The sequence below is a fragment of the Nothobranchius furzeri genome, chromosome 14 (genome assembly GCF_043380555.1).
Source record: "Nothobranchius furzeri strain GRZ-AD chromosome 14, NfurGRZ-RIMD1, whole genome shotgun sequence".
In the NCBI taxonomy this organism is placed as follows: domain Eukaryota; kingdom Metazoa; phylum Chordata; class Actinopteri; order Cyprinodontiformes; family Nothobranchiidae; genus Nothobranchius; species Nothobranchius furzeri.
Window position 1 is genome coordinate 2,340,058 of NC_091754.1, and position 12,500 is coordinate 2,352,557.

At 45.5% G+C, this 12,500-nt stretch overlaps 1 protein-coding gene across 1 annotated transcript in view; it reads left to right on the forward strand.

Moving 5' to 3' along the window:
* hdac4 (histone deacetylase 4) overlaps positions 1 to 12,500 on the forward strand; it is a gene marked incomplete in the record, with an annotated part of 176,098 nt that overhangs the window by 151,413 nt on the left and 12,185 nt on the right. Inside the window, 3 exon segments of the mRNA XM_070543899.1 lie at positions 7,673 to 7,780; positions 11,422 to 11,477; positions 11,562 to 11,649. Of these exon segments, the coding sequence (XP_070400000.1) occupies positions 7,673 to 7,780; positions 11,422 to 11,477; positions 11,562 to 11,649 (252 nt within the window).

Here is a 12,500-nt window from a genome sequence, read left to right on the forward strand (position 1 = left end):
TTGGCTTAGTGTCTGGCTGCAGAAGCAGAACAGATCGACTGAAGCAACTGTCTCTTTAGGTTTTGAGCACTACAATTTATGAAAAATATTTACAAATTTATAATTAGATATAGATTTAGGAAGACATCGAATGAATGCAACATATCAGCTGGAGTTGTTCCTTCTGTAAGAATCTCTGGATGTTAAAAAGGTTTCTCGTGTTTGCACCTTATGACACAAAGCAGATCAGACTGTCAGGTCTTTGAAGTGATGCTTTTGGGCCTGGTCCCTGGTGGTTTCCAGACATTATTTAGTTTACAGATCTTTAGCTGCACATGGAATGTTCTCATACGGGTTCTTGCCTAGTAAGCAGGGGGTTGCCTCCTGTAAAAATGGAGATGATCAGCCTCATTTTGTCTTTCAGCACACTCCGTAAAGTCCTAAATTTAAAAAATGTGGTTTGTGGGAGAGGCTCATCTACTTTCTAAGGCTAACACTTTTAAACTCCTCTTAAGCACACACTCAACTTGTTAATAACTAAAAGGATTGTTCAATACCTGCTCAAATAAACAAGGCAATTCTACAGACTCGTGGATTTGTAAGTAGCATTAATGAAGAATACAGGATCATATAGAACAGAAATATGTAGATTTACAAGCAAACTACCTGTACAGGCACTGACTCTGTATGCCTTAGTAAACAGCCATTTACAGTATCGATGCATAAAATGTAAATAGTAGGAACTTGAAGTAATCAATTGTAAATATCTTTTCACTTTATTTTATTATTATAGTTTGAAGAATGCCGTAACTGTGAAAACCAGTGCAGATTATTATACATGCGCAACACTGTTAAACCATTTTTCAGTAAGATAATTGTAATTTTTCCATGTGTTTATTGAAAAGGAAAAAGCTGACTAATCACAGAAATAATGATTAGTTGATTAGAAACAAGTGCTCAACTAGAACATTTGGAATTTGTGTTACAGCATTTCATGTTTTCAACTTAAATATCAAAATATTACAGAAAGTTAGCAAATCGGTAGCAAGTATGCAGGTGCTTCAGTATTGTAGTGGGCATAATCATCAACAGACACGTTTGTTTTATAAGAGGTTAAAAGTAATTTGTTTTAACCAGCGTTTCAGGATCATGAGGACATTTTCAGTCATGTCTTGGTGAAGCAGCAATGAAAAACATGTTTCTTGATTATGTAAATAAAAACATTTAAGAGCATATTTTAGCCAAGAAAGCTCATTAGCAAATTCTAGTTTAAGGCTTCTATAGGAGAACAACAAGCAGACATGTTTCAAACTTTAATTAAAGTGCTCTGATCCTGGATCTGGGAAGGTTCTGGAGTGGCTGGTCTGAGGAGCTGGAGAGTGATGATGGAGAAGCAAGACAGAACATCTTCAGAAGCTCCTGTAAGACAAGTATAACAGTCGTTAAAAAAAACGAAAAAAAAAAAACAATAGTGTGGCCAGGTGGATAAACGAGGACTCGGACGGGATTCGATCCCCAGACTACCGGGTGAGAGTCATACGCTCTAACCAGTCAGCCAAAGGAACACTTCCTTGGCCAAGTAGCCAGGGCGCATCATCAATCGGGATGTTGCGACAGCACACACACACACACACACACACACACACACACACACACACACACACACACACACACACACACACACACACACACACACAGTCACAATAGTAAATACTGAAAGTGGATGAACTTAAGAAGAATGGAGTTTTGGACAGAAAGAGCACTGATGTTTCAGCTGGACTCACGAGCCACGAGGACAGACTGATACGGCAGCCACACTTTTAAGTAATCATCAGGTCTGACTGAAACAGCGTTTCTGCCTTTTACAGGTGGACAGAAAAAATAATAATGTTGACACGTTGTTGATAATATTACAACATTTCAAGGCTTTTTCAATACAGTGAAATTAGTTGAAACAGAGCCGAGTTGTATTAGAAAACAGCAATCCGCACAGCCCGACAGCCCGGCGAATCTGGGATGAATTAGTGCTGCCTCAACCTCCTCGTCTTTCATTGGGTCACTGGAGTTTAAATTAAGTGGATGAGAAACCCATGGGGAGGGCTCTGCATAAATGAGAGTAAAGTTGAATTTTAAACGCGTTAAAACTGTCACAAAGTGGCGTTAAAAGCGGCGTTTTATGTCACAGGACGGCGAAAAAAGCGGCGTTCAATGTCCGTACCAAACGCCGTATTTTACGCCACCCACACAGAGAACGCGTCTGGGATTAGGGTGACGTAAAAAACGGCGTTCAATGTCCGGAAAAAACGGCGTATTTTACGGGCGTTCTACGGGACCGTTCAGAACGGCGTAAATTACGGCGTTCTGGCAGAGTTTTCGCCGTATTTTACGACGTCTTGGCACGTCAAACGGCGTTTTTTTCGCCATTTCTTAACTAGACGGGTTGGGAAAGTGGCGTATTGTGACGGTTTTGGCTTGCCATACAGATCAGCGCAAGGTTCGCGCTGCTGCGAACCGGTTCCGCCCAAGGCCGGATTAACTGGGCAATTGCCCAGGGCCCACGAACTCTAAAGGGCCCAGGGCACGAGCAAATTACTGTATCTATAATTTCCCGCTTTATGAGGACTATGGCGACCGTACGTTCCGTTTTCCCCGGACTTGTCCACTTTTCACTCTCTGTCCGGGCGTCCGGACTGCGGGTTCTTGTATTGATGAAAATGTCCGGCTTTTCATCCAGGAGCAGGGATTGAATTATGGGGGAGCTGTATATCCTACACATCCAGGGAGCCGGAAAAAAGTTTTCTATATTATATCATTTATGGACTCTTTTGAGCAGAGAGCACAAGAGCGGCACAGCGCGTTGTAGCGCAGCGATCCAGGCTGCTGCTTCCAGCGCACGGTCCATTCTCAAAGTGGCGCAACCAAAAAACTATAATTAACACACGATCGTTCATGTCTGCACATGTTCTCTACTTTCTGTCTTATTTGTGCCTGAAGCGCTGTACTGCTGCGGAGCTCATCACCTGTGCTGCGGTGATTTCACCTCACACAGCATCGAAAACGCGCTCTGCGCTTTTCGGTCAGGAGATCTCTTTGATCTGCTCAAAAGTAACTGATGAGGTGAAAAGGTAAGAATCCAGGCAGCAGATTTTCTGGAGAGTTTAGAGGAGATGCAGGAAGATGAGAGACAGACAGGACAGGAAATAGTTCAATAAAAACAAGAAAACAAAGCTAAATGTAGGTAGATTTATCTCCACTACACGTTTTTACCTGCATAAAACAATAAGTTATACACATGTCATATTTATACATCTGATACAATTCAGATCACCTTCAAAACTCAGTCACACACCCAGGGCCGTTTCAAGATTTTGGGGGCCAAGGCAAAATGCCCCCCCCCCCCCCCATAGCTGGGCTCCCCAGAAGCCTCTGTGTAATCCATACCCTCTCCAGGAGTGTTAGTTATACAGTGTTTATAAAAGCCCCTCAGACATCGCTGACATGTTCTAATATTATCAGATGAAAAACTAAATTATCAGACATGCTGTCTCATCTGCTGCTTTTCTAAACTTGCTAAAAGTAGCTAAACCATTTGAAAGCCACTATTTGTGGATTCTCTGAAAGTTTCCATGGAGTGTGGGACAACTTATGTTATCAATGATCCTATCGTCTAATCTCACAGCTGAAACAAGCACCCTTAATAATCTGTGCACAGGAAGCTTACCGATGCTGTAGTAAAACAAAAGGTATAATAATTTATTATTAATAAAACCTTGTTGCAGCACTAAAGCATAAAAATGAGATTTTGCAATAAATATGCTAAATATTCACATATGAATTGTTTTAGAGCCCTTTTATTGGCAGAATCTGATATTAATTTAGTTCTTACAAAAAAATGGGTCCCAACATGGTTTGTGTGGTGTTGCCATAGTGTGATGTCATAGGCACAGATCCCCTGTCCTCTTGTTTGGAAATGGAAATATGGTCACCCTACATTAAACAAACTGTCCACCCGGGCTTTTGCGCTGCACAGAGACGCTTCGCTGCCTACGACTGAACGTCAGTTGAGAGTCAGTCTCATGCAGACTGACCAATGAAGAGAGGGCCTCTAGTTAAGACCCTCTCCTCATTGGTCAGTCCACACGAGGTGGGTCAAAGGTTACTCTGGGCGGGTTACGTGTTGTCAGGCATTCAAGTATTGAGTATATTTACTGCATATTACAGTAAAATATTCTGTATGTGACCACATTATGGTGATCCTCGGGTCGTGATGATGGAGCCCTTGAATATTGTTGCCCAGGGTACAACAAAGTGTTAATCTGGCCCTGGTTCTGCCGTCACATTCCCGCTGAAACTGGTTGATCACACCGGGGCCAGACTACTAGCATGTGGTTTTACAACCACAATGTCCTCAGAAGCGAAAACGCTTTTAAAAGGGAGGGAGGAGTCCTAACTGTTGCTGCAGGCGTGTTGTGTGAGAGTGCAGTTATAAACTGGTTAATATATTTTTGGGTTCAGTTGCTTTCATGTGGCCTAATGTGAGTCTATTTGGGATCATTGGAATGATCAGCAGCATTTCTTGATGTGACTTTATGGCAGTTGCCCAGGGCATCATCACAAGGAGGGTGGCATTCATTTACTTTTGTTTTATTTGGTATTTTTTCAGTCATTTTTGGAAATAGTGATCGATTTTGATTAATTCACAGCCTATGTTTAATTACATTTAAAAATGAGTTGTTTGACATCCCCAGTTATAATAAATGTCAACAGATGAGATCAAACAAAACAGATGAGAATTGCCCTTACGCTGTTTAACTTGGACCAAGCGTTTTAGGTCACAGATAGATGTAGCTTAGGGTCTCTGTCTATACACCTTATAAGACAATTTAGGTGATGGCATGTTGTTTTTCTGCTACTGAACTGTTTTCTAATAATGTTGTGTTAAATAAAGTGAAGGAAGGAGAGAAATAACGTTTCCCTAGCAGTTTTTAAAAATTTCCTCATGTAATCCGATTAATCGATTAATCGTGTCGAGACCCCATCCAATTCATCGATTATCCAAATAATCGTTTGTTGCAGCCCTAATGCTGATAAATGATTGCTTTATACAGGTACACACGTGTAGTGGGATAAATTACCTACATTTTATTTTTTAAGAACTTTGTTTTGTTTTCTTGGTTTTTATTTTCCTGTCTTCCTGTCCCGTCTGTCTCTGATCTTCCTGTCCTGTCCCGTCTGTCTCTGGTCTTCCTGTCCTGTCTGTCTCTGATCTTCCTGTCCTGTCTGTCTCTGATCTTCCTGTCCTGTCTGTCTCTGATCTTCCTGTCCCGTCTGTCTCTCATCTTCCTGTCCCGTCTGTCTCTGATCTTCCTGTCCTGTCTGTCTCTGATCTTCCTGTCCTGTCCCGTCTGTCTCTGGTCTTCCTGTCCCGTCTGTCTCTGATCTTCCTGTCCTGTCCCGTCTGTCTCTGGTCTTCCTGTCCTGTCTGTCTCTGATCTTCCTGTCCTGTCTGTCTCTGATCTTGCTGTCCTGTCTGTCTCTGATCTTCCTGTCCCGTCTGTCTCTGATCTTCCTGTCCCGTCTGTCTCTGATCTTCCTGTCCTGTCTGTCTCTGATCTTCCTGTCCCGTCTGTCTCTGATCTTCCTGTCCTGTCTGTCTCTGATCTTCCTGTCCTGTCCCGTCTGTCTCTGGTCTTCCTGTCCCGTCTGTCTCTGATCTTCCTGTCCTGTCCCGTCTGTCTCTGGTCTTCCTGTCCTGTCTGTCTCTGATCTTCCTGTCCTGTCTGTCTCTGATCTTCCTGTCCTGTCTGTCTCTGATCTTCCTGTCCCGTCTGTCTCTGATCTTCCTGTCCCGTCTGTCTCTGGTCTTCCTGTCTGTCTCTGATCTTCCTGTCCTGTCTGTCTCTGATCTTCCTGTCCCGTCTGTCTCTGATCTTCCTGTCCTGTCTGTCTCTGATCTTCCTGTCCCGTCTGTCTCTGGTCTTCCTGTCCTGTCTGTCTCTGATCTTCCTGTCCTGTCTGTCTCTGATCTTCCTGTCCCGTCTGTCTCTGGTCTTCCTGTCCTGTCTGTCTCTGATCTTCCTGTCCCATCTGTCTCTGGTCTTCCTGTCCTGTCTGTCTCTTATCTTCCTGTCCTGTCCCGTCTGTCTCTGGTCTTCCTGTCCCGTCTGTCTCTCATCTTCCTGTCCTGTCCCGTCTGTCTCTGGTCTTCCTGTCCCGTCTGTCTCTGATCTTCCTGTCCTGTCTGTCTCTGATCTTCCTGTCCTGTCCCGTCTGTCTCTTATCTTCCTGTCCTGTCTGTCTCTGATCTTCCTGTCCCGTCTGTCTCTGGTCTTCCTGTCCTGTCTGTCTCTGGTCTTCCTGTCCCGTCTGTCTCTTATCTTCCTGTCCTGTCCCGTCTGTCTCTGGTCTTCCTGTCCCGTCTGTCTCTCATCTTCCTGTCCTGTCCCGTCTGTCTCTGGTCTTCCTGTCCCGTCTGTCTCTGATCTTCCTGTCCTGTCTGTCTCTGATCTTCCTGTCCTGTCCCGTCTGTCTCTGGTCTTCCTGTCCCGTCTGTCTCTTATCTTCCTGTCCTGTCCCGTCTGTCTCTGGTCTTCCTGTCCCGTCTGTCTCTGATCTTCCTGTCCTGTCCCGTCTGTCTCTTATCTTCCTGTCCTGTCTGTCTCTGATCTTCCTGTCCCGTCTGTCTCTGGTCTTCCTGTCCTGTCTGTCTCTGATCTTCCTGTCCTGTCTGTCTCTGATCTCCCAGTCCTCCAGAAAAACTCCTGCCTGCTTCCTTCTTTTTCACCTCACAAGTAACTTTTTAACTAGCAGATCAAATTGATCTATTGACCGCTAAAAAAGCGGAGTGTGCGCCGTGCTGCCCGGCTGCGCCAGTGACGAGCGCGTCCACACGTCACGCTCAAACACAGACAGAACTTACCAGAGAGAAAATGAACGGACACGAACGACTGTGTGTTAATTATGTATTTTTGGTGACGCCACTTAGAAACAGAACATGTGACTGTGGCCGTGTGCAGAACGCAGCTGGAGTTCATGAACGATTAGCGGTCTGCCTGCCGCTCTGCCCAGAAGATCCCCGCTACGCTGAGTCCATATAAATAACATAATACTGGTAGAAACTGGATCTGTTTTGTAAGTGAAGAGCATCGGGGGAGCCTGACCTTTAAGGAGAACCAAGTTGCTCTCCTGTAATCTGAACCCAGAAATCCAGCTCCGGATCAGGGCTTGGATCGGGAAGTAAAGCCCGAGTCCCGATCTGTCTGAAACCACGTGATCGGGCCGATTTCCGATCATGTGATGGATCGGGACGTCCCTAACACACACTCACACACATGCACACACACACATGCACATTCACACACGCATGCACACACACACACACGGACCCACACATGCACATTCACACACATTCACACACACACACACACACACACACACACACACACACACACACACACACACACACACACACACACATGCATTGCCTTCTAGTGAATACATTTCCTACTTCCAGCTTCGCTCCTGCTTCTTCACTCAGAGCAGAAACACTTTACATGACTAACGTAGATTTTTATTTTGTTTAGTGACAAAAGCTAAAAGATTGTGTTGAATTTGTTGTGCAACCAATAAAAACAGATCAAACAAAGCCATTTCAAGTTGAATATAAGGACTTATACAAGACTTGTGTCTGCAGGTGGACAGCGACACGATTTGGAACGAGGTCCATTCGTCCGCTGCTGCTCGTCTGGCTGTCGGCTCTGTGGTGGAGCTCGTTTTCAAAGTAGCATCGGGAGAGCTGAAGGTTGGTTTTCCACTCTGTGGAGTATCCACACAGAATAATGTTTTACATTTGGGTGCTTTTCATGAATATTAACATTTATTAGGATACATTAGCCTTCTCAGTGGCCTAGTGGTAGAGCGTTCGCCCTGGGACTGGAGTATGGGGTTCAAATCCTACTCGGGTCATACCCAAGACTGAAAATGGGCCCCAGTCCCTCCCTGCTGACACTCAGCATTAAGGGGTTGGATTGGGGGGTTAAACCACAAAGTCGAGCGTGGCCGCAGCTGCAGCTCACCGTTCTCCACGGGGATGGGTCGCATGCAGAGATGAATCTCACCCGTGTGTGATGACCAATGGGACTTCAACTAGAACTTTTTCTATCCTTCAGCTGACAAAATGTAAGAAAACGTAAGACTATCAGTAAAGGTGTATTATGTAAAAGTGACATCCTGTGGTAAAATGTGCTTACTGCAACCACTTTCAGCAACTCTGGAGCGTTGTGCCCTCTCTCGTCAAATTACAAATGTCGGCTTTGCGACATTAGCTCGCAGGAGACTTGCACCTCCACGCTCACTGATGGTGAGCAGTAGTTATGTCCCTCCTTCCTTGTTTTGAAAGGAGAAAAGCAGACGATCCCCACAGCCAGTTGGGTATGAAATATGTGTCGATATAACCTTCCTTCCAAAACGAAATCAAACATTAGCCCGCACATAAAAGGAAGTGACGCCACGAGCAGCTGGCGGCTCTGACGAAGGCGGAAGTTCCTACCGAAACATGTCAGCCGAAGGTAAAGAGACCTCTAATTACTTCACTGTTAAATCAGAAAAAATACGCTAATTATGAATCCACACACAGAACAAATATACAGAAGAGACTGAAACATTAGGCTCGTAAAATTCTCACTATATTCTTACATACTGCACCATTAAACTGCTGTTGCAATGTTAAATGTTTAAACCAAAAACAACAGCTTCAAACAACAGTCAAAAACTACACAGTTTCAGAATTTTCAAGAAGTTTCTAAATGTACTTCTCTGCCATTTATGCAGTTTTTAACTTATTTCACTAAAAACAAAATGTGAAATAATAAAGTGCAGGGGTCTCATTTATCAAACATGGCGTAGAATCCTTACTAAAAATGTACTTAAGCTCAGCAAAATAATATTCTTACGCCAAGCAGGTGTGTGATCTATCAAACATGGAGTACGCACAGCTGCACGCAATCTCCGCTTCATAAATCAGAGACTAACGAGAATATTTCTCAGCTGCATTTCAGTCACATCCCGCCCTCACCACGCCCACTTACTGCCATAAATGGTCAATGCAAAGTGCCTTGTGGACCTCATGCATATACATAAGCCGGCTGTTGCAGCGCTCCGCCAATGACATGGCGACCGTAGATCAAGGCAGATCAAGGAAGCAGAAGTTGAGGTACGTGTGGGTGAGGTGGAGACATGAAAGGAAGTGCTTTTGCAAAACAAATAAGAGAAAATCCATGGAGTGGCACAGCGTTGCTGAAGCCGTCAATGCTGACTTCTTCAGAGAGATCTGTGGTGGATATAAAAAATGGTCCAATCGGGATTCGATCTCCAGATTCCCGGGTGAAGGTCACGCGTGGTAACCAGTCACCCAATCAGAGATCTCCCCTGTACAAGTAGCCAGGTGTGGATGATCAATCGGGTCACAGTGACAGGACACACACCGTCACAGACGCATGATGTTCTGTCTCAATCTGTCCCCCTGCTGATATTCTGCATTCTGCACTGCAGTGTGTGTGTGTGTGTGTGTGTGTGTGTGCGTGCGTGCTTGCGTGTGTGTGTGTGTGTGTGTGTGTGCATGTGGGGGTCTTGTTCTGTGTGAAAACGAAGCGGTACAAGTGATAATGCTGCAGGATTTCTCAGCAGCAGCACTGCAGGTGCTCTCCACGTCCAGCATGTGTGTAAGCCAGGTCCTTAGTCAGCTTAAAGTTGTGCACATTTTTCTGTTAAGTTTTCTGTCATAAATCCCAAAGTTTGCGTGGAAAGTTGCTTACGCAGTTTTCCGACCCCGTTTTGTGCGTAAGCAAGCTTGATAAATGAGGCCGCTGATATTTAGTCGTTGTGGCAAAGTCCTTGATATGTTTTCTCGTGGAAATGGCTTTTCATGACTTCAGCTGCAGCTTAGAGAAAAGGTGGTTTACCTCTGAAGTTCACAGCGTCTGTCAGGCTGCAGGTGACCTGCAGGCAAGAGAGGCAAAGCAAAGCAGCTGCAGTTTGTCCGTCTTTATTTAATGAAATCCGTCCAGGTGCTCAAAGAAAAACTGAGATAAAAAAATTAAAATAATAAATGTACAAAACCACTTTAATGAAAAAAGAAAATAAGCATGTTTGTTTATACGAGGAAAGAATTGAAATGTAGTTATTCCTTATTTTCCATAATAATTGTTAAAATAATCTAGTTAGCCTTTTTTCCTTCCGTTTTTACACGTTGGCTTAAGTTTGAGTAGACATGCTGCATAACATCAGCAAACAACCAGTGAAAGTCAGAAACCTTCATCAAATAAACAGTTAAAATGGTCTCCTGGTGTGTTTGTGAACATTCGTTGTGCTCCACCTTCAGATGATTCCAGAAATTCAGCCGCTTCCCTCTCAGCTCATTTTCTGCTGATCTTCACGTCTCCACACAGCTTTGCATCGTCTTTAGTATTTATCACGCCTCCTCCCTCCATCATTAGCACGTTCCAGACAGTCGAGCCCACCCTTCAGCGCCCTGCTCCACCCCCTCCTCTTCATGTGTCTGTGGCGATGGCAGCTTGCTGTTTGAGCCCAGCAGCGAGGCCCGGCTCTGCAAACACCAGCAGGCTCCACTAACGGGCCTTCTTTACTAGAGTTACACCGAAGCCACCTGCCCAGCCGCCGCCCCACTTAGCGCTAACTTAGCACCGACGCACCGCAGACTAATGGCATTCCTGAGAGGGAGACAGTAGCACGCCATGCAGACACCCGCATGGTTTTCCAGGCTTGGATCGACATCATTCAGCCGTCTTGTTGATGTCGTGTTCTCTTCTGCGCATTTGTCAACGAACGCAAAAGGAAAAGCAGGTGTTGAACAGCCCCATGTGCGAAGGCTCGTACGCCCACACAAACCCACCCTGATGCAGACGGTCCTCCGAGGCTCCTCCGCAGCTGAAACCTCCACCTGCACCAGCAACTCCGTGAACTCCACATAAATCTACCGGGGGACACACAGCCTGCGCCCCTCCTTGTTTCGCCCCCTCATTTAAAGTTGTCATTCTAGTTTTAGGGAAACAATTCCCCCTCTCATGATCCCCGCTCTCAAACACAGGATGTGATGTCCTCAAATCAGCGGAGGCAGTTGTCGCTGGAGCAATCCTCCGGCTGGCTGCTAACACACCACAGCTGACTCAACATCATTAGTCCAGCGCGCCTCGCTCTGCGTCGGCTCTAACGTCCATCTAATGTCCCCGTGAAGCAGCGGGAGCTGGGAGTGCTGCCTGAGCTGACCTGACACCAGCGTCTGTTTCTGTGTGTGTGTGCACACACACCCAGAGAAATAAGTCAGGGGGCATTATTCTGATTTCTGGTATCGATGAGGCCGGACGATCCCGTTACGATGTGAGCTTGTATGGTGTTTGGTGACTAAGGGGCTGTTTTCTCTTGCAGAATGGCTTCGCTGTAGTTCGCCCACCTGGACACCACGCTGAGGAGAGCACACCCATGTGAGTTGAGAAAGACCACGTCAGGTAAACTTATAATTATAACATGTTACTAGATCCTGGTTCATTGATGCCCGTCTCTTTTAGGGGCTTCTGTTATTTCAATTCTGTCGCCGTAGCAGCCAAGCTCCTGCAGCAGAGGCTGAACGTCAGTAAGATCCTCATCGTGGACTGGGTGAGTTCACGCTGAAACTTCTTGACTCGCTTTGAAGCAACACTAAATAAGTTTCCCGCTTCCTCCTCCTACTGGCTGGAAGCGGAATTACAGCTGTCATAAACAAACCCGCTGCAGTCCACTGTAGCTAGCGCTAACAACAAGCTAAGGCTAACATGAGCTAATTGGTACTAACATTAAAACATGAAGTAGGAAGATCAACACTGTTGGACAACAAAGCCAGGTCACCATCAGTTTGTGGTTTTGTAGTCTCCTTTAGCTCCCTCACACTATAGCGTTGCAAGCCTGCACGGATGTTCACTCCGGTTTTAGCTCTTTGCGTCTTCTCCAAAGACATTACTCTCTTACTTTTACTTCCTGACACCGCCATGATGCCAACAGGAAAGGGGAACTTCTTTATCTCCCTGTGTTTTTTTATGGATTCCATGCTGTAGTTCTTTTTTAAAACACAGAACAGTTTTGTTTACCCGTTTCCCGCTAAAGTTTCGTTTGCGGCTACAAACTTCCTCAGGCTGACGCTGATGGTGGCGTCACTTCCTTCTCGGTTTATCCGCGGGCAGCAGAGGATGACGCTGTCGCCCTCTGCTGCCCGCTCTCCCCTCTCCGACGATGCAGTCCCATGGGCGGTCCAACGTGTAGACTCCATCGTCCCTGTTCATGGTCCCACACCCACGTCTCCTTATCTTTATCTTTTTATTGACGGTTAGCAAACTGAAAAAGCTAACTGCTATCCATATTAGCTACTGGCACAGTAAACAGGTGCTGTCAGAAAGCAAGTAAAGACCTCCCACTAGTGATCCTACCCAGTCCACAAAACTGTTTCTGGTCATCAGAGGTGATCAGATGTGCTG